General features: G+C 40.0%; 3 protein-coding genes across 3 annotated transcripts; all 3 read right to left on the bottom strand.

Moving 5' to 3' along the window:
- Window positions 1-1,131: 1,131 nt before the first annotated feature.
- On the bottom strand, window positions 1,132-14,524 carry snx27a (sorting nexin 27a). The gene is made up of 13 exons (XM_017425915.3): window positions 14,088-14,524; window positions 11,186-11,411; window positions 10,840-11,032; window positions 10,457-10,521; window positions 9,396-9,500; window positions 9,220-9,298; window positions 8,834-8,997; window positions 8,081-8,170; window positions 7,469-7,618; window positions 7,146-7,274; window positions 6,165-6,224; window positions 5,950-5,998; window positions 1,132-4,749 (listed from the first exon to the last, which is right to left on the bottom strand). Exons 1-13 carry the CDS (start codon window positions 14,399-14,401, stop codon window positions 4,679-4,681), a joined length of 1,695 nt encoding a protein of 564 aa, XP_017281404.1. The 5' UTR covers window positions 14,402-14,524; the 3' UTR covers window positions 1,132-4,678.
- A 1,753-nt stretch (window positions 14,525-16,277) lies between these two features.
- On the bottom strand, window positions 16,278-18,182 carry LOC108239491 (ictacalcin). The gene is made up of 3 exons (XM_017422218.2): window positions 18,039-18,182; window positions 16,670-16,820; window positions 16,278-16,535 (listed from the first exon to the last, which is right to left on the bottom strand). Exons 2-3 carry the CDS (start codon window positions 16,805-16,807, stop codon window positions 16,392-16,394), a joined length of 282 nt encoding a protein of 93 aa, XP_017277707.1. The 5' UTR covers window positions 16,808-16,820; window positions 18,039-18,182; the 3' UTR covers window positions 16,278-16,391.
- A 4,070-nt stretch (window positions 18,183-22,252) lies between these two features.
- Window positions 22,253-23,872, bottom strand: s100a10a (S100 calcium binding protein A10a). Its single transcript, XM_017420766.3, has 3 exons — window positions 23,716-23,872; window positions 22,621-22,782; window positions 22,253-22,512 (listed from the first exon to the last, which is right to left on the bottom strand). The coding sequence occupies exons 2-3, from the start codon at window positions 22,759-22,761 to the stop codon at window positions 22,351-22,353; spliced, it is 303 nt and encodes a 100-aa protein (XP_017276255.1). The 5' UTR covers window positions 22,762-22,782; window positions 23,716-23,872; the 3' UTR covers window positions 22,253-22,350.
- Window positions 23,873-26,586: the final 2,714 nt, after the last annotated feature.

A 26,586-nucleotide genomic window follows, 5' to 3' on the forward strand; every position in this document is an offset into this window, starting at 1 on the left:
TCATGCGCCGGGGCTGTGCAGTGCAAAAAAAAAAAAAAAAAAAGGTGTGGAGACGAACAAAAACTGCTGTCAAAGCCGCTCCAGGCCCTCGACTCAGCCGCTCTGAGCCAAACTCAACATTTATCGGCAGCGAGTCGGCATGAAAAGCCACCCACAAAGGCGGAAATTGCAGGAATTATCCTGCAAAGGGAGACGCACAAACCCAGAGACAGAATGATGTGAGTGAAAACATCCCATGGACTGGCAGCTCACAGAAGAAACATTCAGAATCAAAACTTATTCAAGATACATTAAAGGTCTAACGTTTCGTCGAAGGGATGCATATCGCCCGCCACCTTTCATGCACCGAGATCATCTTAAGACAAGAAATCGGAGTTATAGTTATTTTGGTCATTTTGATGCATGGTCCAGTGGTTCATGGGTTATTTTGCTAACGCTACAGAAAAATGAACACACACACCGAGACATGGAAAAGAAATGATCACCTTTGTCTTTGGGCGATAATACGTTTGATTTATGAGAGAATATATTGAACAGATCTTATTAAAAACATATTAGTTCTTGTTTTCTGTCACCAGAAGGTTGAATCGTCTCAGCTAAGCTCCTCCGCTGCTTCATTGTGTCCCAGGTGGACAGTCTGGACCCTGGTGAGGTCTCACCGGACAAACAATAATAAACCCAACATGAGAGACGCATCATTTAAACAGCATGTAAAAAAAGAAACAAAAATAAAGCCACACTGGAGGCTCAGATGACAGAGAGACCACAGTAAACACATTCAGACCAGCCTTTTTCCCAATATATAACTTTATTTAAAATATTGTTACAATTTATTACTCTACACAACATTTTTTAAACTCTTTTTTTCTTTTTTTTATATACTGGTTAGTAAACCTTTACAGACATTTTTAGATATAAAACTATTTTTTTAAGCTTGTGTTAATTGCTGTCTTTATACACTCATTAAATGAGAAACCAGATGTGTTTTAAACAACTTCTTGAGTTCAGGTAATTATCCGCGGAGCTGTTTCTCCACACCAAATTAACCGTTAATAGTGTTTGTACACGATGATTTGACCAATCTGTTTAAATAAATAAAAGCTCTGAGTTGGAGAAATAAGAGTGCTTTTCTGTTTAGAAAGAATACTTTTTTTTTTTTTTTTTTTAAACACGAACAAGTCTCAGGATTTTTCCTGTCACTGCCTCCCTGCTCCTGAAAAGCTACTTTTCCAGAGCAGCAAACGTAACTGTACGAATAGGCAAACACTTTCCGTGCAGGAGTTACATCCACCCGTCATGTTAGTAAAAGTTAGGACGCGCCAGCAGCGAGCGCGCTCGAGCCTGCAGCGAGCGCGCTCGAGCCTGCCGCGAGCGCGCTCGAGCCTGCCGCGCCTTCCAGAGGCTGACAAATACTGAGCTCAGACAGAAAAAGGCGATGATGAAACGAACACTGCGACTCTGACTGGACCGAAACTGTCCACGAAAGACAAACAACCCTAAAGAAAGTCCGTTTAAAAACTGGAAGCCTCGCGAAAACGCCGCACAGCTAAAACCCAGACAACTGATGTGTTGCTGTAGCAACAGCATCTAGTAGGTAAAGGAAAAAAAAAAAACTTTCTGAGCCTCATACAGCTCCACAAAGAGTTTTTTTCTTCCTCTTTTACACAAGGTTTGCTGCCTCATCCAGCATTCATGAAATTGCTCTTTTGATAAATAATCGTTCAGGTAAAACTTCGGCTGTCCGTCATCTCAAAACATAAAAGCAAGGCGGCCCACAAAACTACACAGACTGACGATATCAAACACAGGTCATCTGTTTAAAGACGTGCTTGGCTACATTCCTGTCACATCTCTGCTTTCACCGTATTTATTTTTTTTTAACGATGACATTTAGCTCGTGGATGAAACGAACAACCGCTGACAACACACACAAACCTGGCTATGATCGAGCGTAAGGCGGCACCCGGTACAGACGAGACAAACCAAACCACAGAAAGATTTATATATATATATATATATATATATATAGATATTTTTTTAAAAAGCAGCTTTCTAAAAGCATATTCACAGCAGCCACAGGGACAGAATACAAACAGCAAAAACAAAACAAAACAAACAAACAAACAAAGAAACAGAACGCGTTGAATACATTATTGGGAGGAGTGAGTCAGTTGGCTGACAGGAATAAAAGGAACAGAAGCTGCACTGAGCGCGTTGAGGCAACGTGTTGCTGCCACGGCAACCGCATCCCCCTGCGATGATGGAAGACCAACCTGGAGAGAGCGAGAGCAGAGGACAAACAAGGCTGCACGCACAATCACAAACCTCACACTGTCTATTCTCTGTTTCCCAGGGAAATTAAACAAGAATAACAAAAACTGAAACACCATCATGGCTGAGCACCTGCAGTTCGTCTATCATCCATCTTTAAACTGGTTTTTACTTCTGCTGTCAAAATGACCATCCAGCAGTTTCTCAAACAAGCTGCTCGTTCAAAACACCGACATCCTACAACAGGGAGGTGTGTGTTGCTGTGTGACTGGGAAACAACGATCAGATGTCAAACATCTTGTGCTTCGAATACAATTCTGTTTCAGTGTGGCAGATAGATGGGGATATCTGTGTGTGTTCTGATGGGGAAAAAAAAAAAACAGACAAAAAGAGATGCTTCTCATTTGTCTAAATCCATCCAGCATCCCCGCTGTCTTACAAATACAAAATCCCATCTTCATTTGCTGGCGCCCACACCGACAGCTCATCAGACACGTCCAATCAGAGCCTAAAAGCTTATCAGCAATGTCAATGATAAACACAGAGGACACACGAGCACGCTCCAAGGTAACTGGCTGAAAGCACAGGATTACCAAACGCAGACATACAGAACCTGAAGGTAAAGAAAAAAAAAAAAAAAGGAAATCTGCAGAAGTCAAATTTGTGCTCTAAAATTTATTGTGAAGAGAGAGAGAGAGAGAAAAAAAAAAACATTCTGAATTTCAGGCTTTTGGTCCAAATTGTGAGTGAAGCACAGTAATGAATTAGTGGAGATTAATTCTAGCCCTTAATGGGGGAAAAAACAAACAAAAAGTACAGCATTGAGGTAAAAATCAGAGCGTTTTCTGTCAGCATGTGCGCCTGCCTTTTTACAGTTCAGTTAAAGGTGGTAAACATCTACAGAGTCAAAAAAAATTATAATTAAAAAACATAAATAAACCTAGCATCTGTATAACAGAAAAAGAACAAGTGTGGGTAATTTTATCAGGTTATGTGCAAACGCACATGACTAATACTGTCTCCGTGTCTGCGCAGAGGGAGGCAGACGCTGATGGCTGCAGTCAAATAACTTCACGCTCTACTTTCTGTACAAGACTTCATCTTCTCTCCCGACTTCCTTAATGGACAAACTGCAAAGGAGTGATACTTTTGGGTGACTTACAGACCCAGAGGGGATCACGCTGAGAAGATTTCCATTTAAGCTCGCAAAGCTTACTCGAGCTTAGTCTCTGCCGCCACCTGCTGCCTATTCGGGAAACTGCGCCGCGTACGCTCATAAATCCTGTTGTGTTTAAATTCACAATCTGTCAGTGAGAGTCCCCCCGTCGTGTAAGATGTGACATTTTAATAACATTAACGCTTTGGCCCATCAACCTTTTTGTTGAAGAGATTATTCCTACGGAGCTGAGAATGACAAAGCCGCCTCCTCTCGGCTCCAAAGCTCGGTTAAATAGCCACTATAAAACACTCGCAATGGAGATAAAATATCCATACGCTGAGATTAATGGCCGCCTGCCAGCGGACGTCACTCTGCGGCGCGGGTTAGACCGGGGACGGGGAGGGAACCGGAGATTAGTTAATACATCCTTAACGTGATTCAGTTAAATCAAGAAAACAATTTTTACTGCTCTTATATTAATCTATACTTTATCAGAAGCGTGATCGTTAAACAAACAAATAGTTATGAACACATCTGCTTCCTTTGTGCTGCTTATATTCTCTGACAAAGACAGGACACTAAGGACCCCGGAAATAGAAAACGTTTTTTTTTTTTTTTTGTTAATGTCCAGCATCAGTGTAAAGCATGATTTTGCTTTTACCATTTGACTGTGAAAGAAGCAGAAAACCCATTTTCAGATGAACCCTTCCTTTCCCACCCCCTGTCTTATGTTTTTTTTTTTTTTTATCTCAGCTCAGTTCACCATTTAGGGCTCAAGCTGCAGGATTTGGGCTGAATGGGTCTGTCAGAAAAGCTGACTGTCAAATCTCCGTCCCAGAAGTCGGCTCTTTTCATCGGATTTCTTTGAGGTGGTCCGCTTTGCAACGGTGCTTCTCGCCATGCCGTGTCAAACCTGAGCAGCCAGCCTCGGAGCTGACACGTCTCATCTCGTCCAATGGTGACGAGCTGCTAGCGTCAAGCCCGGCGTCGCAGGGCAGATGCATGGAGGAAAACAACAGACACACTATGAAGGTCGAGTAAATTACATGGAAAGCTGGTTTATGCCGATTTTTTCCTCTTCTCACTCCGTCCGTCCGTCCCTGGATTTGTTTACATGTGACTTTTACGGTTTCCCAAATTGGTCGCCTCGGCCTCTCGGTTCCGCTGGTTAAAATCGATGGGCGCTCTCCGGGGTGGCTGTGATGATGCGAGTGGGTCAGTTCTGGTTCGAGTGACAGCAGGCGTGTTTTAGGAGGTTGCGATTTCCCCCCCTAGGTGGCGCCATCCCTTCTGCTGCGTCTCCAGAGGAGGCAGATACTCTGGAACACAGTGATGGTTCAGAGGAACAAATCTAAGTGATCGTCTTAGTTTACACGACGAATGAAAAACAACAACAGAGATCGGTGTGCGTGTTTTAATTACTGATCGTTATCACGTACGAGTCAATCCGCTGCACGCCGATACCCTCGCCTCATTTCTGACTGTCCTCAGCTCTCTTCAGGTGTTTCAGATTCCATCTCCTTTCCTGAAACTCTGAAGCTTGGTATTCCTGCAGGGTAGTCGTTTGTCCACATACTTGTGTTGATGACTGCCCGTCGTCTCACATTTGGCAAATAGCTTTAACGTCTATCTCGTAATCAGAACTCAGCAATGAACCTGATCGTGAGGCACGTTTATCCTAAAATCTCTGCTGTCCCGTGTGAACAAACACTATCAGTTCATGTCCCAGACTCTTCGCCCTCAGCGACTTGTTTGACTTTTTGTAAATGTGTGACGGTGATCCGACATTCACGCTGCGGTTTTCTTCTTTTTAGTATTCTGTTTGTTTTTTTTAATCCTACTTCTGTATATATCAAAGCGTTCAGCTCATTCAAGAAGATACCATTTGGTTTTTGTCATTTTTATACTTTAAAATAATTAACTTTATTTACAAAGACTTCCTAGAGAACTACATTAGGATCTCTTCAGTGCCTTCAAAACCACTGATCTCTTTTAAATTAGCTTCAGCTTCTATTTTATCTTATTTATTTTTTAGCTATAGTTCTCGCAACTGGCTTTAGGTCAGTTTCAGCTTCTTCAGCAAATTCCAGCACTCAACATATTTTCAGAAATATTCTCTAATTTTCTGTAACTTATAACTACACTGCAGCTGTCCTTCGCCCTTGTTTAGTTAAATATAGCACTTAATGTGCAACACAAAAAGGTATTTTGTAAATTTGGATGCATGTCTTCATTCCTCTTTTAATCTGGAAATAATTTACCAAATTTAATTCACTTTAAAGAGGCTGGAATAGATTTAGTCTTCAATCAATTCACACTTGAAATTCTTGCTCTGCCCTTGACATTTTAGGTTTTATCAGACAGGATGCTTTTGAATTATTTATGTTCTTTGATGGGTGCCATCAATCAAAGAAGAACAACATCTGAATGCATATTTCCTGCTGATAAAAATCTAGCTCCTCACACTGGAGTGATTTTTCTTTTTGGGTCCGAGAAGAAAAAAAACAGCAGCTGTTTACCGTTGTTGGTGCAGTTCTTGTTGTCTTTATCAGAGGCCTCTTCCTCAACCTGAAACAGATAAAACACGAACATTAAATACAAATCTAAAATAAAAAACAACAACCATGCAAGCACTTTCTGTATTTGCAAGGAACAATGTAAGACCAGGCTAAGTTTAGACCAAAGCTGGCATGCAGTCGTCAATTTCCCACAAGAGGAAAGGAGTGGTCCTTACCTGTTTCCTCCACTTCAGTTCACAGAAGACGCGCTCGAAACACTCGTGCATGTAGTTGAACTGGGAAGGGGGAGAAAACGGTTGTTCAGACATCCAGTAAAACTGCTAAATAAGGTTGATGTTTGCCGTTTTCGTTTGCTCCTCCTGACGATGGGAGATTAAAGGGTGTGTGAGCTGCGTAAAGTTCAGAACATTTGCATTTCAGGAAGCACTCAAGTCTGAGCAACAATTTCCTTAAAGTCCTTCTCATCAAAGCACATTCTTAGCTCTTCTGATGAAGACTGAGAAATGAAACTTTAAAGAGATTGCACATTTTAAACACCCTTTTCATTTTTTAAGTTCTCTTTTGCTGTGATACTTTCATTAGATATGTTTTATTCAATTTTATCTATTTAAAAACCTATTTCTTGGAAATAACTTCTCAGTGAAAACCATGTCAGTAAAGGTTGACTTCAGTTTTTTTTAATAGCAGGACATCAGATTTAAGCTATGCTACCACAGATAAAGTTACAGAAGCCCGGAAGGATTTACTGAAGGTCTGTCTCTCTTTGCAGACATTTAAATCTCCAAACTAAAGCGAATCAATAAACTGTTTGACCCAAACTAAAGCGGTATGTAGACGTCACCTCTCAAAGACTACATTCTTGCAGAAGCTTCAGCAGCAGTAAACACACAGCCTCGTCTCCACCTTACCATTTCTGGACAGATGTCTTTCACATCACTTCTGTTATTAAACGGATAAGTTCCTAAAATATGGGCCTCTCTTTAAATCAATGAGCTTCCAGGAATTCCAAATATGTCGTCATGATGCAGGTTTGTGATATTATTAGAATGTCGATCTCTATCCATCACCTCTGACGTAACGTTTCACAGCTGTTAGGTCTGTGTATCCATGCATGTAATACTACAGTATATGTACATACTCTCAGCTTTGTGTTTGTGTACGCTCAGTTCTGATGTGTAAAACGCACACACACTTACATATGGAGTGAAAATCTTGACCCAGCGAGGTTTCTTCTCTCCTCTGGCGTACTCGAAGCAGAAAGCCATCCCCTCCTCATCGGTGTCCCAGCGCTGCATCTCTGCCCACTCGAAGGTTATTACTTGGTTCTGGGAAAGAGACAGACTGATGGTACTTCATGCAAATAGATGTTTATACTAATGTCAAGATTTAATATTTAGAAAAGTCTTTTCAAAGAAGAGTGGGCATGAATAAGTGAAGCCAATTACTCTTCCTAAATGGCGCAGAAAACTGGATCCGTGACGTGCTCCGTGTTGTAAACCAGCTGAAGACAAATGCTCACCTCCAGCGTGCCGTCCTCAGTGCACGCGTGCAGCTTGAAGTGATGGATGCTGATGGCTGTGGTGACGTGGCCCTTCCTCCTGGAGTCGCAGGAGCAGTGGGGGAAGACCACCTCGTTGTAGCCCTCACATGTCCGCAACAGGCTTAGGTACTAACCAGTGACAAAGGACAGACATCAAAACGTAATGTAACCAAAACAATAAAGACGTATTCACATTTAGATGTGTTTTTGTTGAAAACAATCAAAAGACAATCTCAGACTTCGATTAAGTTTTTATCTAAACCATAAGAAAATAAATGCTACTTTCATTTAAAGAACGTTTCTCTTTCTAAGTGTAGGACTGTAATTTGTAATGTGACTGTAAATGTAGTTTGAACTTAGACACAAAGGGCTTTTTGTAGTTAATGATCCACAAACATCAATATAAGCTCAATGGCTTTATGTTCGTTTACTCCACAGAGGGCTGTTTTCTGAAGCGTGAAAGGATTTCAGATTTTTTTTTCCCCGGCCATGTTTCTGTGAAAGTGTTTTGGTGATGGCTCTGGTCAGCGGGCACACAGTGGTAGTCATCCCGGTCTCTTCCCTCAACAAAGACTGGTTTGTGGTACTGACCGTGGCCATCTTGCGCTGCTCCGCCAGCTTCTGCAGCTGGTAGGATTTGTCCTCTGTTTTTATGAATCCCTTCTTCACATCCTCCAGTGCCTAGACAAACAGGGAGCGGGAATGTGGTGGTGGGGGTTTAGGGTGGCGCAAAAAAGGATACAACAACACTTATCGGCTGAGATGACTGAACACAAACAATTAGACAAAGTGCAAAACAACAATTTCCCAACACAGTCAGAGCTCAGGACTGTTTGGTACAGCATTTAATGATAAAGAAAGAAATACTTCAGTTAATGTGTAAATACCCAGAGGACAAATTCCTAATAAGTAATAAATGCTACTTTTTAAACTGCTGTTAATACAAAACAACTCATAACAACCAAGTGACCTCTGTTGATGTTTCCAAGTGGTCGTATTCTGGAAAGGTTTGTTTTAGTTAATTTTTACTTGCTTTAATAAGTAAATATCACTGCTGTACCTAACATGCATCAGATAATGACCTTCATTGATTGGAAAACAACTTGGGAGGCTAATAAAGCCAATTCAGGTGAATTTATACTTAGATGCAGATCTAAAAACAAACTTCTCATGAAGAATTAGTAAATTCTCCTACGGCTGATATGAATAGTTAAGAGTAAAATAACAGAGTACAGCCCTTTTCTTTAATTCAAACAGGAACTATTCGATATGCTTGATCCTTTTCGACCTAAAAGTGCGAATGGAGACTGTCGGGGGGGGGGAAATGTTAATCATTGTCCCTACCTGGTGGAAGCAGTAGTGCAGTGCCAGCGGGTTATCTCTGAGTAACTCCTCCTCTTGGATGCTGAATAACCATTTGCGGAGTGCTAAACATGTTCCCGGAACAGCTGATGTGTAGTTTTGCACATAAAGCTTGTGGGGGAACTCATTCGGCGCAAGCTTCCTCACTGTAACAAAAAACAGATAGAAGGAAAAGAATGAGGGATGTGGTGGAGCTTTAAAAACAAACATGTTAGTTCACCTCAATGCCTACTCTTCCTGTTCCAACTTACACACAATTCCCGAGATAAACTCAACTCCGAAAGCAGAATTTCAGGTGACAGAGAGAATCAAACGCCTTGTCTAAGAAAGTCTCCCTTTAAAAATAAAGCTGACATTAAATTACTTACCAAAGGAATGGTTGATGACTTCAAAAAGAGCAAAGTAGCTTGCCATAATACTGTCCATTCCAACCTTAATCATTAAAGCCTACAGAAGAGCAAAAGAAAGCAAACAATGTTTCCCAGCAGACAAAATATGATACAGCTCACATACCAGAGGGTTCAACAGCATTAGCTGGTCTTACCTGGTACACCTGGTCTGTGGTGCTGTTTTTACGGACTCTGACAGAGATGGTGGTCTTGTCTGGCAGGGCTATCCGCAGTTCCACATCTGTCACACCGTTGTAGTTCTGTAAAGAGAATAACAACAATGAAGAACGAGCGCGTGGTGTCCCCTGTCACTCCACAAGACCGTCCAGGAACAGCTCAAAGAACACAACAGAGAGCCTGCAGAATCCAGTCCAATGTTTCAGAGTAATCACGCATCCAGTAGATGAGCCAAAGCAGTCTCAGTCCACACGGACCGATCTCTGCAAGCTGCAGAAGCTAAAGAACCTGCAGCAGTGGTCCCAGAGTGGGACACATCAAAAGATGTGTTGTGTTTATGCCCCGATGAGTCAGAGCTGTTCAAATGGCACAAAACAACCATCTGCACGATTTAAGGCAGCTGTTTTTAAGGCTGCATTAATTGATGTAACTGCAAGAAATCAAAAAGCTTCAGTCTTCTCCTAAATGTATCAACTTCTGAGTATTTTCAGTAACTACTGCCTGAAACTTATCTTCTGCAAAGCCAAGGCTTTTTTGTGCTGAAACTAGAGAGGAAGGGGTTTAATTGACATTTTCCAGGCAGATTGTGAGTTGAAAGAAGCCACTTTCTTGGCCTAAATTCCACTTCCCATCTGTCTCCGAACACACAACACATAAATCAAGGTTTGTTCTTCCGAGGATTGTCCTGAATGCAAGTTCTTGGGCTTCCCCCAAACTAGGGGTTGCCATGTGGTAAATCTGTGAAAAGGCCATCCCACCAAGTGTTTTCTTTTTTTTTTCCCTTTCTGGGCTACTGAGGTACTCAGTTGCGCAAGAAGTCAGACTTGAATCTTTGGATTTATTTTCCTTCTTTGGAGCTATAGAAATGATTTTACGTTCTACCACGATTCTAACAAGAAAAGCTTAGTTGATGATTGTTATAGATCGATCTAAATGCTGTACAGCACAGCTTTCAGCATCAACAAATCCAAAATCAGAAGGGCGTTTGCAGGAGAGAGTTAAAAAGATCATACAACGTTACAGAAGAGCGATGACGTACCTCATCTGACTCAGAGAGGAACTCCTGCATGATGTCACACTCTCCTATCACCCGCACCGAACACACTGGAAACAATTATAGAGGGAAAATGAGACAAAAAAAGGAAAGCTGGAGCAAACCAAATAAACAGGAAAAAACTATACGTTGCTGTTTTAAGTATTCCGTTTTCACTGTAGTGTTTGAGTACTTCAGAAAACTGATGACATGACTCCGTCCTCGTGACATGTTGTCTGCAAATTTATTCAAGTTTAGATATCCAAAGCAGGCCTGACTTTACATAAACGTAGAAAACCGAGCTGTAGTTTTCCTCCACAACATCCAGGTTAATAACAGAAAGGTTTCTCTTGTTTTCTCTGGCGTTAAACTCAAGCAGGTTTATTCACCTCTCTCCAGGTATTCCTCCAGGCCTCTGCGGCGAGCGTCCAGCTGCTGCTCGGAGAGCGAGAAGGGCCATTTGCCGGGAAGCTTTGGGAAGTTGAAGTTCGAAAATTCCCTCTTCAGGTTTTGGTGCAGGATGGCGAACTCACGGTAGCGCTTTGAGCACAGCTGTCTGCCTGACATGTACACATTGTACACCTGTGGCCAAAACATTCACAAGTTAGAGGGATTTGAATATGCACATGGTATAAAATACATTTTCAACCATTAAAATATCCGTAAAAGGGTATTCCTTTGTTCTGTATGTTTTAAGTTAAAATAATTACAATAAAACAAGTCAAAATTACTCACCACAAACCTCTCTGAGTGCTGCTCTACATGCTTGTATGTGGGAATAGAAATGGGCACCGCCTGCTTGTCACTGTAGTCGTAGTTGGGTTGGATATCCTCTCCTCCTTCTAACCCATCGGCTTCTTGAGGTGGGACAGACAACACGGCCAGAACCAGCTCCTTCTCCGCTGCCCGGATCAGGTCCACGACCTGCTTATGAGTCGCTCCTTCCACGTTCACCCCATTCCTGGAGGGCAGCAGGAGCGAGAAAATACAGTCAGGAAGGGCCACGCACACAGAGAGCAAAGTGTTTTAAAAGCTTCATTTGCTTATCTTTGGTGTACTGAAACTTAAAAACACTTTCTGCCCCGAACAGCACGTAACATTGTGATGCTGCTTCTCCATTTTAACGTCAAATTTAAAAACACAATGAGCCCCGAGTTTCACTTCATGTGACCTGAAACCACACTGTGGCCCACTGTGACAGGACGAATACAACAGGAAAAAAAAAATCTAATAACTCTGGAAGAACTCGGAGAAATAAACCGCTAGTGTCACAGCTAACAATCGATGCACCTGATACAATCAGGACTGGCACAGATGCAGAATTCATGAATATAATTACAGTCCCACTCAAGCTTATTTTTGGCGTATGAATATTCCAAGTGCGCTTCTAGAGCATTGTCCAGTTGTAATGCGCCATAATATCAGGGCATTGTCCTTCGCTGATTAACACACAGAGCCGGGAGCAACCAGGTCAGCTATTATGTTTCCCTTTCCTTTAGCGCTGAAAGACACCTCCCTCCCTCCTTGGCTTTGATGAGAGCAGATGGCACCGGCATCAGGTGTCTCTGTTAATCTCACCATGAGAAACAGTTGGGCAAACACAGGAAAGGACTAAAAAAAAAAGAAAGCACATGTCTAACAATTTGCCAGTTTTTCTGTCATTATTCATAAACGCATATCTGGGTGATACTGCGGACTGAAAAAGGTAAGCCACAAACGTTAAATCTGAGGGAAGTGAAGAAATAAAGTCAAACGCAGGAGCTGGAGAAGCACTGTGGTGGGAATAAATGGTGACAAGTTCAAAACAGTAAAAACAGGGGGAATTATGGGGACCACAGAGGTGAAGTGTAATCAACATTTGACCAATATGAGTTTCATTTCAATGAAAGATAACGGATGTGTATCATATTTCAGGGCTGTCAACCACTTCTGTCATCTTTAAGGTGAATTTATTAGGATGAAAATAGATACATGTCATGTCTAATTTTGGATCCTGATTATGGAAACTAAATAAAAGAATAAAATCTGCTGTTTTTGCCAGAGTTCATTATGTAATGATGACATTGTGCTCTCTCTCTCTCTCCTCCCAAGAAGACCGAGCTCTCACACTCTGCAAAGTTGTGAAATGTCCAACACAGTTTGTGCCAAAATGAACAGAAAAACTCTTTGAACTGGAGAAAACTAAACTTCTAATGAGATTTCTGTCGGTGCATCACGGATCTGACTGTCTACCTTCAAGCAGGTGGTCATTTAGTCTCTATCAGATTACCGTGAATCGCACGCCTCAGAAACCAAAATGTCAGCTGTTCTTCGTCATTTTTAATACGACCCAGTTTGTATCAATTTATATTTAGATTTCAGATAAATTCATTTTCTTAAAAGGCATCTTTATCTTTTTGTCAATAAAACGTACATTTCCAATAATCTGTGATCTATCAATTAAGTAATTATGGCTTAAACTTGAACCAAATATTCATATATGCTGCAAACACCCCTGCTTTCATTATTCTGTTTAACACCTAATAAAATAATAAATATTTAAAATAATCCAACCCAAAACACACTAATGCCTGTCAGACAGGTGTCTAAATAAGAACGTAAATAATCAATTAAGCTGAAATAGAAATTAAGCAATTTTTACACTGAAGTAATGCCATTAGTAGTCTTAATATTTAGTCTATAAAGTATTGACTGATTTTTCTATACAAAACAGAATATACTGCACAACTATTTTCTCTTTAATAGATTCAACAGTTTGACAGAAGAATATAACAAGTTAATAAAAATGAGATGTAGATAGATAGTTTTTAGACCCAGTTTGACATAAAAGGTTGACATTGATCACACTCAGCTGATTCTTGTTAGTCAAACAGGTTAAAATAAAAATCACATGATAAGATATCGGTCCTGTCATGTGAGCAAAGTAGTTTAATGCCAAAATGCACACACACACACACACAAACTGGACGAGTTGGAACCAAACTGATGCCTCAGCAAGTAGAAATAGATCAGTGTTCCTCGTTTTCTGTTTCTCTCCTTCCTTATTCTCAGCCCACAGAAAGATGCATGTGAACACGGCTTACTGCCGGTTTTTAAAGCTCAACAAATCCTGCAATCATGCAAGAAATTCGCAACAATGCAAGAGAAGGAACCGCACAGAGTTCCGGCGACATTAGAGCCCAGCTTTAGGGTCAGCCTCCCATGTAAACAGCTCGGCTAGTCGTCTGTGAAGGCTTCTCATCGAGACAAAACTGGCCCCAACCGCGGCACAACGCTGCTCTAAACCCAGATCAGCCCCAATGTGTGTGACTATCCATGTCAACAAGGCTGCTGTTTTAATTTATTCAGCGCTAACACGCTAATAGCCACTGCACAGCTGAGAACAGACGCTACCTGGCTTGGTTGCTAGCTAAAGCTAATCAGCATGCACAGGCTGTTGTCCAACTTATGTAAGCTGGTTAGCTTTTCATTAAACTCACCAGCTTTGTAGGTTATTTCCAAAACACGTAGCTCAAATACCCACGGAACGAGCAATTAACCATCTCGCACATGCTTGAAACCGAATCCGCACACAGCCCAAAGTGAATTTGGCGAGCTAGCCTCAGCCGCTAATTGGGACGGATATAGTCTGACTTACACCTCCAGGATCCTGTCACCCTTCGCTATCCCCGCTCGGTCTGCGGCACCTCCGGGCAGGACGGCGCTGACGTGCTGGAGAGGAGCGTACAGCTCCCCGTTGATGCTCCGCAGCTGCCCCCCTTCGCTGACCTGACCGCGAACGTTGAAACCGTAGCCAGACTCCGACTTGACGATCCGAACTATCCGCGGACCAGACGTTACCGTCGCGGCGTTCTGGCCCGCGGTGCCCGCCGACGATGAACCGACAACCGGACCGTTGCGGGGTGCCGCGGGGAGACCCGGCCGAGTTTCTTCGTCTCCTACATCCGCCATCTTCTTCGTAACAAGCACTAACCCCCTCCCGCAAGTCGCTGTTTTCGAGCAATTTCAAAACAACAGTTGGGGTCTGTCCCTCTAGTTACGCTAGCTCCAAACAGACAGACTCTGTTGGTAAAGACCCGCCCCTCGGTGACGTCACGAGTCACGGCCACACAACGTGACCTGCGGGAGATTATGGCAAGCCGATTTATCATTTATTATCATTTGTCAGAAATTTCATAAAAGGAAACTGAAAATCTACATACTTCTAACACGATCTTCTATAGTGACTCTTTCAATGATAAAAGTATCACCACAGGAAAAATATCACCAGCTAAAAAAATATTTATATTATGAATTGTTTAAAAGCTGTTATAAGAAACTACGAAAAATGTATTTAAGGAATATTTCAATAAATTATTATTATTTTTTTTATTCTTGGGCCCACCTAGGGCCACTTCAGACTATATTATTATTATTATTATTATTATTATTATTATTATTATTATTATTATTATTATTATTATTATTAAGTCCACTCAGTGCATTGTCTAAATAATTTAAAGGTCCTGATGATTTGATTTAACAAAAACCAAGTGCAATAGAGTGATCCTACATTGTAGGATACAATGACAGTAAAGGGTGTTACTGATATTATTAATGCAAAGAATTGAATGTCATTTTGTTTCAGTTTGTCTTGGTATTACATAATAAACCTGCATGCCCTTTTTACTCACTGTTCCCCACTAAATAAGATCATTTTATTCTTTTACTTTGTCAAAATGTGTGCATTAATTCAAATTATTTGTCTTTAATGGTCCAAACTGAATGTAATCTGTATTATTGCTTGCAAATCTGTGGTTTAAAAAACAAAAAAGATTGAGAAATAAATGACCGATCTGGCCCTTTTATCATAATATTGCTATTAGGAACTATTAGATAAAACTTTTAGCATTAGAACAATTCTTTTAAATATTTCCTTAATCTGTTGTTACCAATTTATCTCAAAACACTGGTAATAATGTGCTTTATCATGCATTGAAAAAGATAGATTACATTTAGACTAGGCTACATATCTGTATCGATTTCATTCATGATATGTTTAGGGTTTTATTTAGAGGATTTGTGAAATAACTCATTTTGAACCATTTCCCCCTAAATCAACATTTTTTGTAATCAATAACAAAAACCACCACTTACCGTAATTTCCTTTTAGTTTGTGACTACATTTCAAAGTAATCTGACCAAAAACTAAACATTTGGTTGAAATAAAAACTCAGACATCAAACTACATGATTATCTTCACACATCCATCAACTGCATTCTGTTGAAATATTGTTTGTTTGTTTTTTTCAGTCGTACAAAAGCTTGATTAGAAGCAATAAAAGTAAAGAAAAGTGATCAAATAGTCTGCATTAAAGCCAGTTTTTTACTGATGCACAACATGCTCTTTATGAGATGCAGGGATGTTTGCTGCGTTACAAGATTATCACATATGTTTAAAAACGTTGGCGCCTAAGGGCAATTTAGAAATTTTAGATTATGTAATTTACAGACTTTACAAGCGAGCTGGGACAAAAAGCAGCCACCAGCAGGTCTGGTTTAAACCTGGGACCTTCAGGTTGCAAAAGTGACTGTTATGTCGCTTTATTATGCAAGCGTCATCGGTTATTTCTGTCCTGTTAAAACTTGTAAAATCCTGTCGAGGTATGGCTCTTTTCCTAAAGTGACCTAAGCGGCAAAGCATGAAATCTAATGTCACAACAGGAAAAATAAGGAACCAAATGTGTTTAGGCCAACAAATAACCTTCCAAAGTGCTGAAACATTCGTTCAGCTGTTCAGAAATAACCCCGTTGTTCCCACAGAACACAAAGAAGGTAATTACAGTGATTCAGAGGAGGAAAAAACAACAACATTTATTTAATTTTGCATGACAAGATAATTTCTGGGAGTTGACAGAATGGCAGCTCTCTCAGTCAGCCTCGGGGTGGCGCTGGGATTCTTTCATTTTTTACAGATGAAGTATTCATGGCACATCTGAGTGACGCAGCACACCAGGTTGACGAACTCGCTGAAGTCCACGCTGTTGCTCTTGTTTGTGTCCAGGTCCTTGAAGATGCGGTCGATTGCTGCCTTGTCATTGGCTTTCTGCAAGAAAGAAACCAAAAGTTATTGTCAAAACATCTAATAATTTTCGTTGTTTGCAGAACTGCGGACCAATATTTGCTTGGATTCCAGTGGGTGTGCAGGACTGAGAAAGACTGAGGTCAAAGGTCACTTACACACAGCAGATCTCCAAATTCATTCTGCAGAAGCTCCTTCAGCTCCTCCTTGTTCAGAGTGTCCTTGTCATCCTCCTTGCTTGCGTATTTTGTGAAGGCGGTGATGAGGAGGGCCATGGCCTGCTGGATGTCAGACATGCTGGTGGACAGTCTAAGACAGCAGGGAAACAATGAACCAAAGAAAGAGAATAAAAACAGATTGTGGACATTTTGATTAAAAAAAAGTTCATTTTTAGGATCCCAAATTTCACAAACTCATTTGCACAAAGACCTCAATGTCTAAAATAAGATTTAACTCAACATTTTAAATCAGAACTTCAAACTTTTTCTCCTTATTTATATTTAATCAGTTCTTTAATATCAACAGATGAATTATGGGGCATTATAATCAAACTTGGATCTTATTAATATAGGACTTGTAGGATGTTCAGTCACAACTTTAGTAAAATTAGAAACAAACAAAGAAGTGAGATTTTAACTGAGTAGAAATACATGAATTTACTGTAAATAATAGACATGTATTCACTCATTAAGAGCATTAAGTGTTTGACATCACTGCCTACATCTTTGTCCTTGTTTTTCTTATAATTTTCCACTGAGGTGGTTAAAAATAATCCCTGGGTTTCCACCTGGGCCCCTCCGTTCTGACTTCACACCGTTCCCGGTCTCTAAAGCGACGTCTCTGCAGTGACACGGGACATCGTTATGGAAACGGGTATCTCAGGTGAACAGCTGCAGCTAAAGAAGAAGATCAAGACCTGAATGAAGCCTTTCTTGTACCTTCAGTTGTTTGTTCTCAAAAAAAAAAAAAATCATCAATTGTTTAATTAGTGTTTTATAATTTCTTATTCCGCCCCTCCAGCGAGTCCATGGATTTTGACAGAGGCAGTTGTGGTTACATTGTGACTCAGAGGCGGTTTCCTCCCTGGAGCACAGTTAGTGGAGGAAACTGTGGTGTCAGAGGGTTTGTAAACAGGTTAGAAATGAGGAGGAAGATAGAGAGCACAGAACCAGAAACTATGGCGCTGATCAGGTGTTTCCACTGTCCACCGAGCATCACATCCAAAGCATTTATCAGTGTGTTCAAAACAAAAACTCTTTAAAGTAATTTAAGAAGCTCTGTAATAATGCATGTAACTGGGTGAATGTGGTGTAAAGAATTTGTCAAGAAGACTAGAAATACCTGTGTCATTGCTTTTGTTATTTCATGTTTCATTTGTTTAAGATTAAAAAAATAATTGTGTTAACTTCAGAATACGCATGGCACCTTGTTACCTGAGCTGCACTACTTACCTCGAAAAGGTTCCCATCACATGTTTGTAATTAAAATCAGACAAAGAAAACAACATTTCGTAGTTATTTTACTCACCGGAGGTTGAGATTTCAGACGGGGAACAGTCGGTGCTCGAGGAGTGACGGGGAGGCGGATGTGAGGGATGCTTTATACTCGCCACACCCTGAATCTCTGCCTCGACAACACTCCCCTCATCTTCATCCACTCCTCCCACTCCATCATTCTCTCTTCTTTTTCTTTAATCTTTTGTGTGATTTGTTGTGTGTGTGCCCAGTTGCATTGAAGAATAAATTAGAAACTACTAAACATAGATAAAATAAGTTTCTTTTTCTGGGTTTGCAGTTTTTTTTTGTTAGCCCAGTTCATTCTCACTTTATGATGAAACTTTCATCCCTTTAAGACTCTTGTTTAGCAAGTTTATAAAAAAGAACTTCAGTGTTTATTTTAGTGTTGTGATGTTCAGGTTTATTTTTGTATATCCTCTGAAAGGAGTCACATTTTGTGCCACTTTGTTTAGTCATATCCTTGCAAATACATGACGTTCATAAACTTTACTAATCAGAGATTTTTGCACGTTCATATTTAATCAAAACTCTAGGTTCCCACTGTGCATGCTGCAGATGTTTGTGTGGAAGACATCTTGGAAGATGTCGACCAAATGTTATGCATGGTGACAAAGAAATGATCTCTGTGCTCTTTTTCTGCACGTTTCAATGACAGAACGCTTGTTTTCCACATTGTGCGAGCTCATTCCCAGTGTTCTGTGTATGCAGGAGGCTTGATTTACTAATTTTATTTACTTGTTTGAGAGGCGCGTGATCCCTAAGTGAAAACACTGGCCACACTGACTCACTGTGTGCAGATTGTTAAAGTCCCATGCGGCTCCACTCTTCCTTACAATTTTGTGAAGTCAGAAAATAAAAGCTCTGTGGCGACTCGGTTTCTTTCTTTATGAGTGTGTGGTCTGTTTTTTGTTTTTTGTTTTCAGTATCTTGTCTTCAGGTCAGAATATAGTTGATTTAGTCTCTAATTCAGTTTGTCACAGCCCAGTTAAACACAGATCATTGTTATAAACTATCATAAATTCTTTCCAAGACACATCTTTTCTGAGTGGAAATAGTTTGTCAGTCTTTGTCGTGTCGTCTCTCTGTCTCAGTGACTCAGAAGAACCGAACTGGGAGGAAGCAACCAAGGAAACCATTATATTTATCATAAACAGCTTTCAGTCATGAGAACATGTGTTTGCTAATGATTTTAAATCGAATATGCATGCCCTGCGTTGTAATTTCAGCTGTGCTCTGGTGCCATCTAGTGGATTAAAAGAGAATAGTAGAAAAAGAACTTGCAGTTTCAGAAAAAAAATTAAAAAAGCTGAATTCCAGCTGACTTTACTTCAGCCTGTAGACTTTGACCTGAAACTGACAAAAACAGCTTCACTGAAACATATTTAAACAAGATGCAACAAAATTTTAATTGGTAACAAATTGTCAGGAAAATCTTTTTGAATAATTTCTTATTTTCACACAAAACATCACACATGTAAAAGTTTACAGTAGATTTTCTCCACATACTTAAAAAAACAGACAGTCAAAGTTACGTTATTTCTTGTTTTACATATTTAACTATTATTCCGTACATTTAAGGAAAACTACAAGACAAAACCAACTACTACTAGTACTGGCAATTAATCATTGGCTTAATTATTATTTTTTTAACATTTGTAAAAGTATCAACCTAGATTTTGAGTTTTATTTTGGTTTTTAGCTACTATTCTGCTACTTTTAGCTAGTGCTTTGCTTCTATAAGCTTTTATTTAATCTTTTGTTAGTTTTAGCTAGTACTTTTAGCTTCTGGCTACTGCTTTTCTACTTTTAGTTAGTGTTTAATTACTTGCATTTTTCTACTTTTAACTTCAACTAGCATGTCTTCCTATTAGCTTTTAGCTTGTTTTTTGCTCTTTTTAGCTTTTATTCAGTGCTCGGCTTTGTTCGGCTTTAACAGCTCAGTTTCAGCTTCCTCAGCGAATGTCAGTAAAGTCATTCAGCACTCAGCGTTCACATATTTTTACAGAAAATGCAATTTCTCTAATTTACATTCCTTCCCTTCTTTGTTATGAAAATGTTTTACGATCTAAACACTTTAGTTTTATTAAACTGTGAGTTAAATGTTTCATATAAAGTTAAGAAGTTGAGTAAATATTTAAAGCCCCAACTTTCATTCAGTTACGTCAGCTAATTTTACTTTCTAGCGTGAGGTTTTAATTGCTGATTCAAAGCACCCTTCATTGCTAAAATAACTTGTGCAAAAACTGGAATGCACTTTGCCCATTAAGAGAAACTCACAGAAGTTAAATAGAACTGATGTGAGCAGCTACAAAGCAGATGTTTGCAGATGTTTTAACAGAGAGGGGCTTCTTCTGTGTCTGAGCCAGGTGAATGTCTGAATGTTTGCTAACCCTGCAGCTCACACAAACACACCCTGAGGAGGAATGCCTGGAGCTACAGCAGAACTGAGAGTGTGGAGGATTACTTTGTCAGACAGAGCCCGAGGCAAAGGGGTCATACTCTTTGTATCTAAAGGAGGTCTTTTAGCTCTTAGCCTGATCCTTTTCTTCAGGGTTGGAGACCCTGATAAATGATGATTATTTTATTAGAGCATGCAGTGCATATTTCCACATATGTGAACTCATGACCGTATTTTTACTACAACTCTTTCAACACCAGAATTCGTTTTGACCAAAGGCAGCAAAAATCCCCCGTATGACAGAAACAGTGAACAAAGCTGGATTTCCCGTCTCTGTGCTCTGCTGCGGGTCACATGGGTGTGGTGCTTCTGTAAACACATGCGGACACATACAGTCAGAGCACAGTAACCTAGCAACGAAAGTGTTTGCTCGGTTTCCATGAACACCAGTAGACCAAAAACCAAAGCCCTCCCCGCAACGATGACAGACATTTCCTCCCTGAGTTTAGTCTCTCAGGCAGAAAGTCTCAGTCTGCCCACACCACTGGGACTGCCTTATGGGATGATATTCTTCACATCTATGAAGAAAAAAACTGGATGGATTGCTTGTAAAAAAAATTTTTTTTTAAAGTGTTGCTTGTGAGATTTAATTGCTCACGGATGAATCAGAAGGGTGGTTAGCAGAAGAGCTTCTCCTCTAATTAGCGTGAGCCAACTTTTACCAGACATGAATCACAATGATCAGATTTTTGTGCACGGTGCTGATGTAATGGACCATGTTCCTCTGTAATGTGCCAAAAGGCATGCTTCACCCCTACATCACTAGCAGCACAAAATACTCAAAAATAGGCCTAGGGACTAAGGGGTTAGTTAAATCAGAGGTCTAGGTTTCCTTGAAGGAATGCATATCGCCCACACTGCCTTTCATGCCAGATTTTTAAACTAAAATCATTTTATGCTCAGAAGGAACAGCGTTAAAGCTGTTTTAGTCAAACCTTATAAATGAAGTTATGCACAATCTCATGTGTGGTCTCACGAGATGTGAATGTGTTGACGGTGACTCTCAGCTACTACCACAACAAAACTTAATCCAATATCTGTAAAATCAGGCAGACAGTATTGATGCCAATACTAGATGCTACAGTTAGAGTAGTACTCAAAGTAATTTAGCTTTGAGTACAACACTTTTAGCTCAATATCTGTAAAATTAGCTGAGTTATAGACAACTTTGTGTTTTCTGATGTCAGTTGGCATCTTGGCTCCAAAGGTTAATCAGTGATTATCTTCTGTGAGTTTCATTAAAATCCTTCAATCCTCCGTGAGATATTTTGCTAACAGGCAGACACAGCTGACTGCACTAGTTAATAATAATAATAATAATATGCGATCTGTTAGCACACAGAGTGCATGTTGGAGAGGATTCAGCTACTACCATTCACCAGCACTGCATCAAAGTTGTCTGCAGCAAGTAAGATACTGTTTATAACTTTACCTCAGAACCGCCATTTTAAAAAATCGCTGTCTCTTTAATGCATCGCTACGCAGAGTTGCAACATCTGCTGAGATAAAAGCTCACAGTGGGGTGTGTTTGTGCCCAGAACATTTGTCAGATTCCTCAAGGCAGTGATAAGCAGGACTTTATGATGAGAGCAAAACAAAGTCCACCTGTTTTTTTTCGATCACAACTATTTTCACAGCTCAAGGGGTCAAAGGGCAATGCTTACTGTTTACTTTCAATGATAATGATTATAGTAAAAGCTTAAAACTATTTTAAATGCAAATCATATAAAATGTGTTGTGGCGTGAAAACAATACACACAAGATGGTTTTGAAATTGTTCCCCATATTTAATCAACAAAACATTTCTTTTATTTTTTACAAAAGCTGAACATCTTTTGGACTCTTCTCTTCACGTCGTTGCCTTTTAACATTTTCCGGTTTTCTTCATGTGCTGCTGATAGCACTGCTCACAGGCAACGGACAGTCCAACAACCAGAGAAACAAACTCCTCAAAGTTCACCCGGCCGTCGCCGTTGGCGTCCAGGTCCTTCATGATCTTATCTACAGCGGCGGGGTCCTTCTGAGACTGCGTGGATAACAAAAACAGTGGTGTGAAAGGGTGCATCAGCAACCATCCCGTGTTGTGTAAAAAGTGATAAAACAATAAGAGATGATGTCAACAGTCGCTCCGCACCTTGAGGAAGTTGGACAGCTCGTTCTCCATCAGCAGCCGGAGATCCCGGCGATTGAGGGTGGCCCCACTGCCGTCTTTAGAGGCGTAATGGTGGAACACCTTGATGAGTGATTCCATGCAAGTCTCCAGCTCTGAAGGCATGGCTGCTGGGATGTCTTTAGGCTGAAAAACAACATTCAAATACAGCAGAAAGAGGTTAAAATCTGATCCCTGTACGATTACATTCTGTTTTATCTGTCATACTTGATGTAAACCTTTTCAATAGGCTCCCAGATAAGGATATGAAGACCTCAACTGAGCCCAGAGTTTGATCATCTTTGTGTGAAACCAACTAAGTTTCTGTAAATTATAAGAGGATGCTGCCCAACGAATGGATAAACAACACTTTGCTGACTCTCCCACAAATGAGTAATCCTCATCAGCAGCTATGGGTCATCATGTTAGGCATGTTATCATGTTGTTAGAGAAAAAAATAACAGTAATCATCGGATTTGACTGAAAAAGTAAAGCATTCCTGCAACTCAAACCCCATGAAAGCTTTTGCTTTGTTGTAGCAACAGTAAAAAAAAGAAAAAAGGAGAAGTGGGAGGAACATCTGAGGCTACTTTTTGTCTGAGAGGCAGTGGAAAACTTGAACAAGCTGAGAAATGAGAGGCCCAGAGTGGTGGGATTCAAGGCGAGCAGCAGGACATGTGTGTGTGTGTGTGAGACTGTCCACAGTCCAGCCACACCCTGATATTACCCCACACTGCACTTCTGAAAAGCTTACAGTGCAAAAAGATCCCAAAACATTGCCTAATCTTTAAAATAATGACTTCATAATTCTTAGAAAGTTTGGTTTAAAGTCCTAAAAGTTGTCCAAAGTAAATCTAACATGAGAAATCGGCTAAACTAAAAGCAATGATGCATAATAGATTTTTAAAAGTCATTTAAAAGTAGGGCTGTACAGCAGAAAAAAGAATTATTGTAGACTTAGTGTTAACAGGGTGAGTAAAAATGACAGGCACCACATGAAAGCAGCTAATTCGTATCAATCCCCTGAGAATCCTGACAGAACCACACCCGTGGGGCCGGAGCGCCACAGTTAGTTCTTACCGTGCAGAGCTGAGACGGGTCCGGCAGAGGAGAGCAGGAGGTGTGCAGGAGGGTGAAGGAAGAGCAGCAGGGCTTTTATACCGAGGCACCGCCCCGCTGCTGCTGCTGCTGCTGCTGCTGCTCCTGCTGTGAGTCAAGCTCACATGGACTAACCGGACCCTATCCGCGCTCACAGACAGCAAGGGGCGGCAACTTCATCAGGATACTGGAAAGAAGTTTGTAATTTAGGAGTGACCCACACAGTTCCTCAAATCAAAAGTCTGTGGGTTTAAAGGCTTCTGCAGTCATCGCCTGCAGGCTACAGTGGAACAATAATGTTTTAGCCTGTGGGCGAGTGTGTTTTCTGTGCCTTCAGCAAAATATCTCATGAACCACTGAAGGAATTTGAATGAAAGTTTCAGTAAAGTAGTCATTAGCAGTTCTGTTTAGATATTAAGCTAAAATTTGGTGTGGTAGTAGCTGATCATCCTTCCCAGCAGATACTTCAGATACTTTGAACAACAACACCTTGTATGATGTCTAAAAAACTTGGCATTAACTGTTGGAGTCCACCCTGTTTATCTGTTAGCAAAATATCTCATGAACCACTGGACAGATCTTCATGAAACTCATACATCTACAACTGATTACTTTTTGGAGTCATCCCAGTTTAAGATGGCTGCCACAGCTAATCAACACTAGCCAATATAAAGACTACACCTCAGTGTATTTTATATATATTCAGCTAAATCTTAGTGTGGTAGTAGCTGACAGTCTTTCACAACATACTCTAAGTGCTAACAGATGGTATGAGATTGCACATAATGTTATTTTTAGTGTTTGACCAAAATGACTATAACTGTGTCATTTCTCATCATCACATGACCTCAGTCTAAAACTGGAATAGGCCTTTAATTTATTCATGTTTTCTTTAGGTCCACTGTAGTTTTATTAAGCCGCTTGCTCTGCAGTCTTAATGATTTATTCTTTAAGACAAGAAGATTCCCCAACTTCCTGATTGCTGCTTTAAAATCATCAGAAAGAAGATAAGAGGTAATCTTAGAGCTTCATCCCAAAGAGAAAAAAATCTGCTAAACAGTACAAAATAACTTATCTATTGCAAAGCTATCACCCTACAGTCACATGACAACACACATGCCCAAAGTATAATCATGAAGCAAGTTAATCTGAAGCTCTTTGGAGAGTAAAATTAAAACAGGATTTGTGTGCCCCCTTGTGTTGAAACTATGACATTACAAACTTTTAAACTGAGTCTCCTGAAACAAATGAATGCATGCTATTTTAATTAGTTACACACAAAAGGATACCTGTTCAATTTTTGTCTTCTTGGGCTCTGTTTAGCTTTTAGCTACCATTTTTCTAATTTTAGCTTTTAGTTACTATCTTGCTAAATTGAGCAGTTTTGTTAATTTTAGCACTTATCTCTGGTTTTGGTCATTAAGCTTTAAGCTGCAGTTTTATTTATTTATTTATTTTTTGTTTTTAGCTTTAGTTTTGTTCATTTTAGCTTTAAGTTACTGTTTTTCCAATTTTAGGTTTTAGCTATGTTGGTTTATCATCTGCTTGTTGAACTTCTAGTGGAGACTGAACTTGACTGGTTTTGTATGATTTTTATAATAACAAAAGAGCAACTTTTCTATTAATTTATCACCTTATATGCATATTACACAGCATTTATAACCTTCAGATTTTAAATGTTTTAAAGGTTTTAGGGACTTTTTTTGCGACAACAGTTATTGTGATAATTATTGTGGTTAGTTTGTTAGGCTGTGGCAAATCAGAAGGAAAAGAAAAGCATTATGCTCAGATATGTTTTGGCGTGGTGCATGAACAGAAAACCTGTCAGGTCAGGTTGGTATGTCATTAAACACAAACACTTCTGGCAGGAGTAGATTTCCTCAACTGTGGGAAAAATACTGAAAACTGAAATGTATTTGTTGCAAGCTTTTCAGTGTTTGCCATTCTTTGTTTCTTGAAACTATTAAGTGTAAAAAAGGTATAAAATCAAGAATTAATGGCAAAATTATAGTTGTTTGAGGGAGTTGATCTAGTCAATAACATTTTGGATAAAAACAACAACAAAATAAACCTCTACCGTATTTTCTTATTTTGTTTTTGTTAATTTTTGTGGCCTTTTTTATGTTTTTACATCTCTCCTGCAGCTTGGCTTCAAGACTTTTATAAATGAATTTTGCGCCCTCGTGTGGTGGAGTTATGAATTACACAATCCTTCAGTGGGTTATAAAAAGTCCATCCATCCATCCATCCATCCATCCATCCATCCATCCATCCATCCATCCATCTGGGCTGGTGATCTCCAGCAGTTTTTGTGATTTTTTTGTGATTTTGTGAGTTTTTGTGGTACACCCCGGACAGATAAAAGTACATTTATGCCTCTTAAATGAAACAAAATCCCTTCACATACCACCTACTGAGTGTTGTGTAAATCACAAAAAAGAGTTGAGTAAATTACAAAAGCTTCAAATGAGTTTGTAATATAATGAACTTCACTGGAAGAGACTCGGGTGTCTGTTTTTGTAAAACGCAGATCAGTGCATTTTTTCAAAAACACCTGATCACAAAGAAAATTTCTGCCTTTTAGTGAAGTGACACTATAACAAGAAACGAGAAAAGACAGTTACTCAGGTACCTCGTAACGAAAGCGCCAATTCTAAGCCTGCACACTGATTAATGAATAACCCATTTTTCTGTTTCACCTGCAGATAAAGAACTCATAAGGAGTCTGATTTTTGTTTTACTTCACACGTCTGCTACAAATATTCACAAAAGTTAAATGTATGATTTGTCTATTTGAAGCCACTCTAATGTGCCACAGTGAACGGAGCTGCAGCGTGCAATGTGATTAATGAC

This window comes from Kryptolebias marmoratus, linkage group LG5 (genome assembly GCF_001649575.2).
Source record: "Kryptolebias marmoratus isolate JLee-2015 linkage group LG5, ASM164957v2, whole genome shotgun sequence".
NCBI classification, from domain to species: Eukaryota; Metazoa; Chordata; class Actinopteri; order Cyprinodontiformes; family Rivulidae; genus Kryptolebias; species Kryptolebias marmoratus.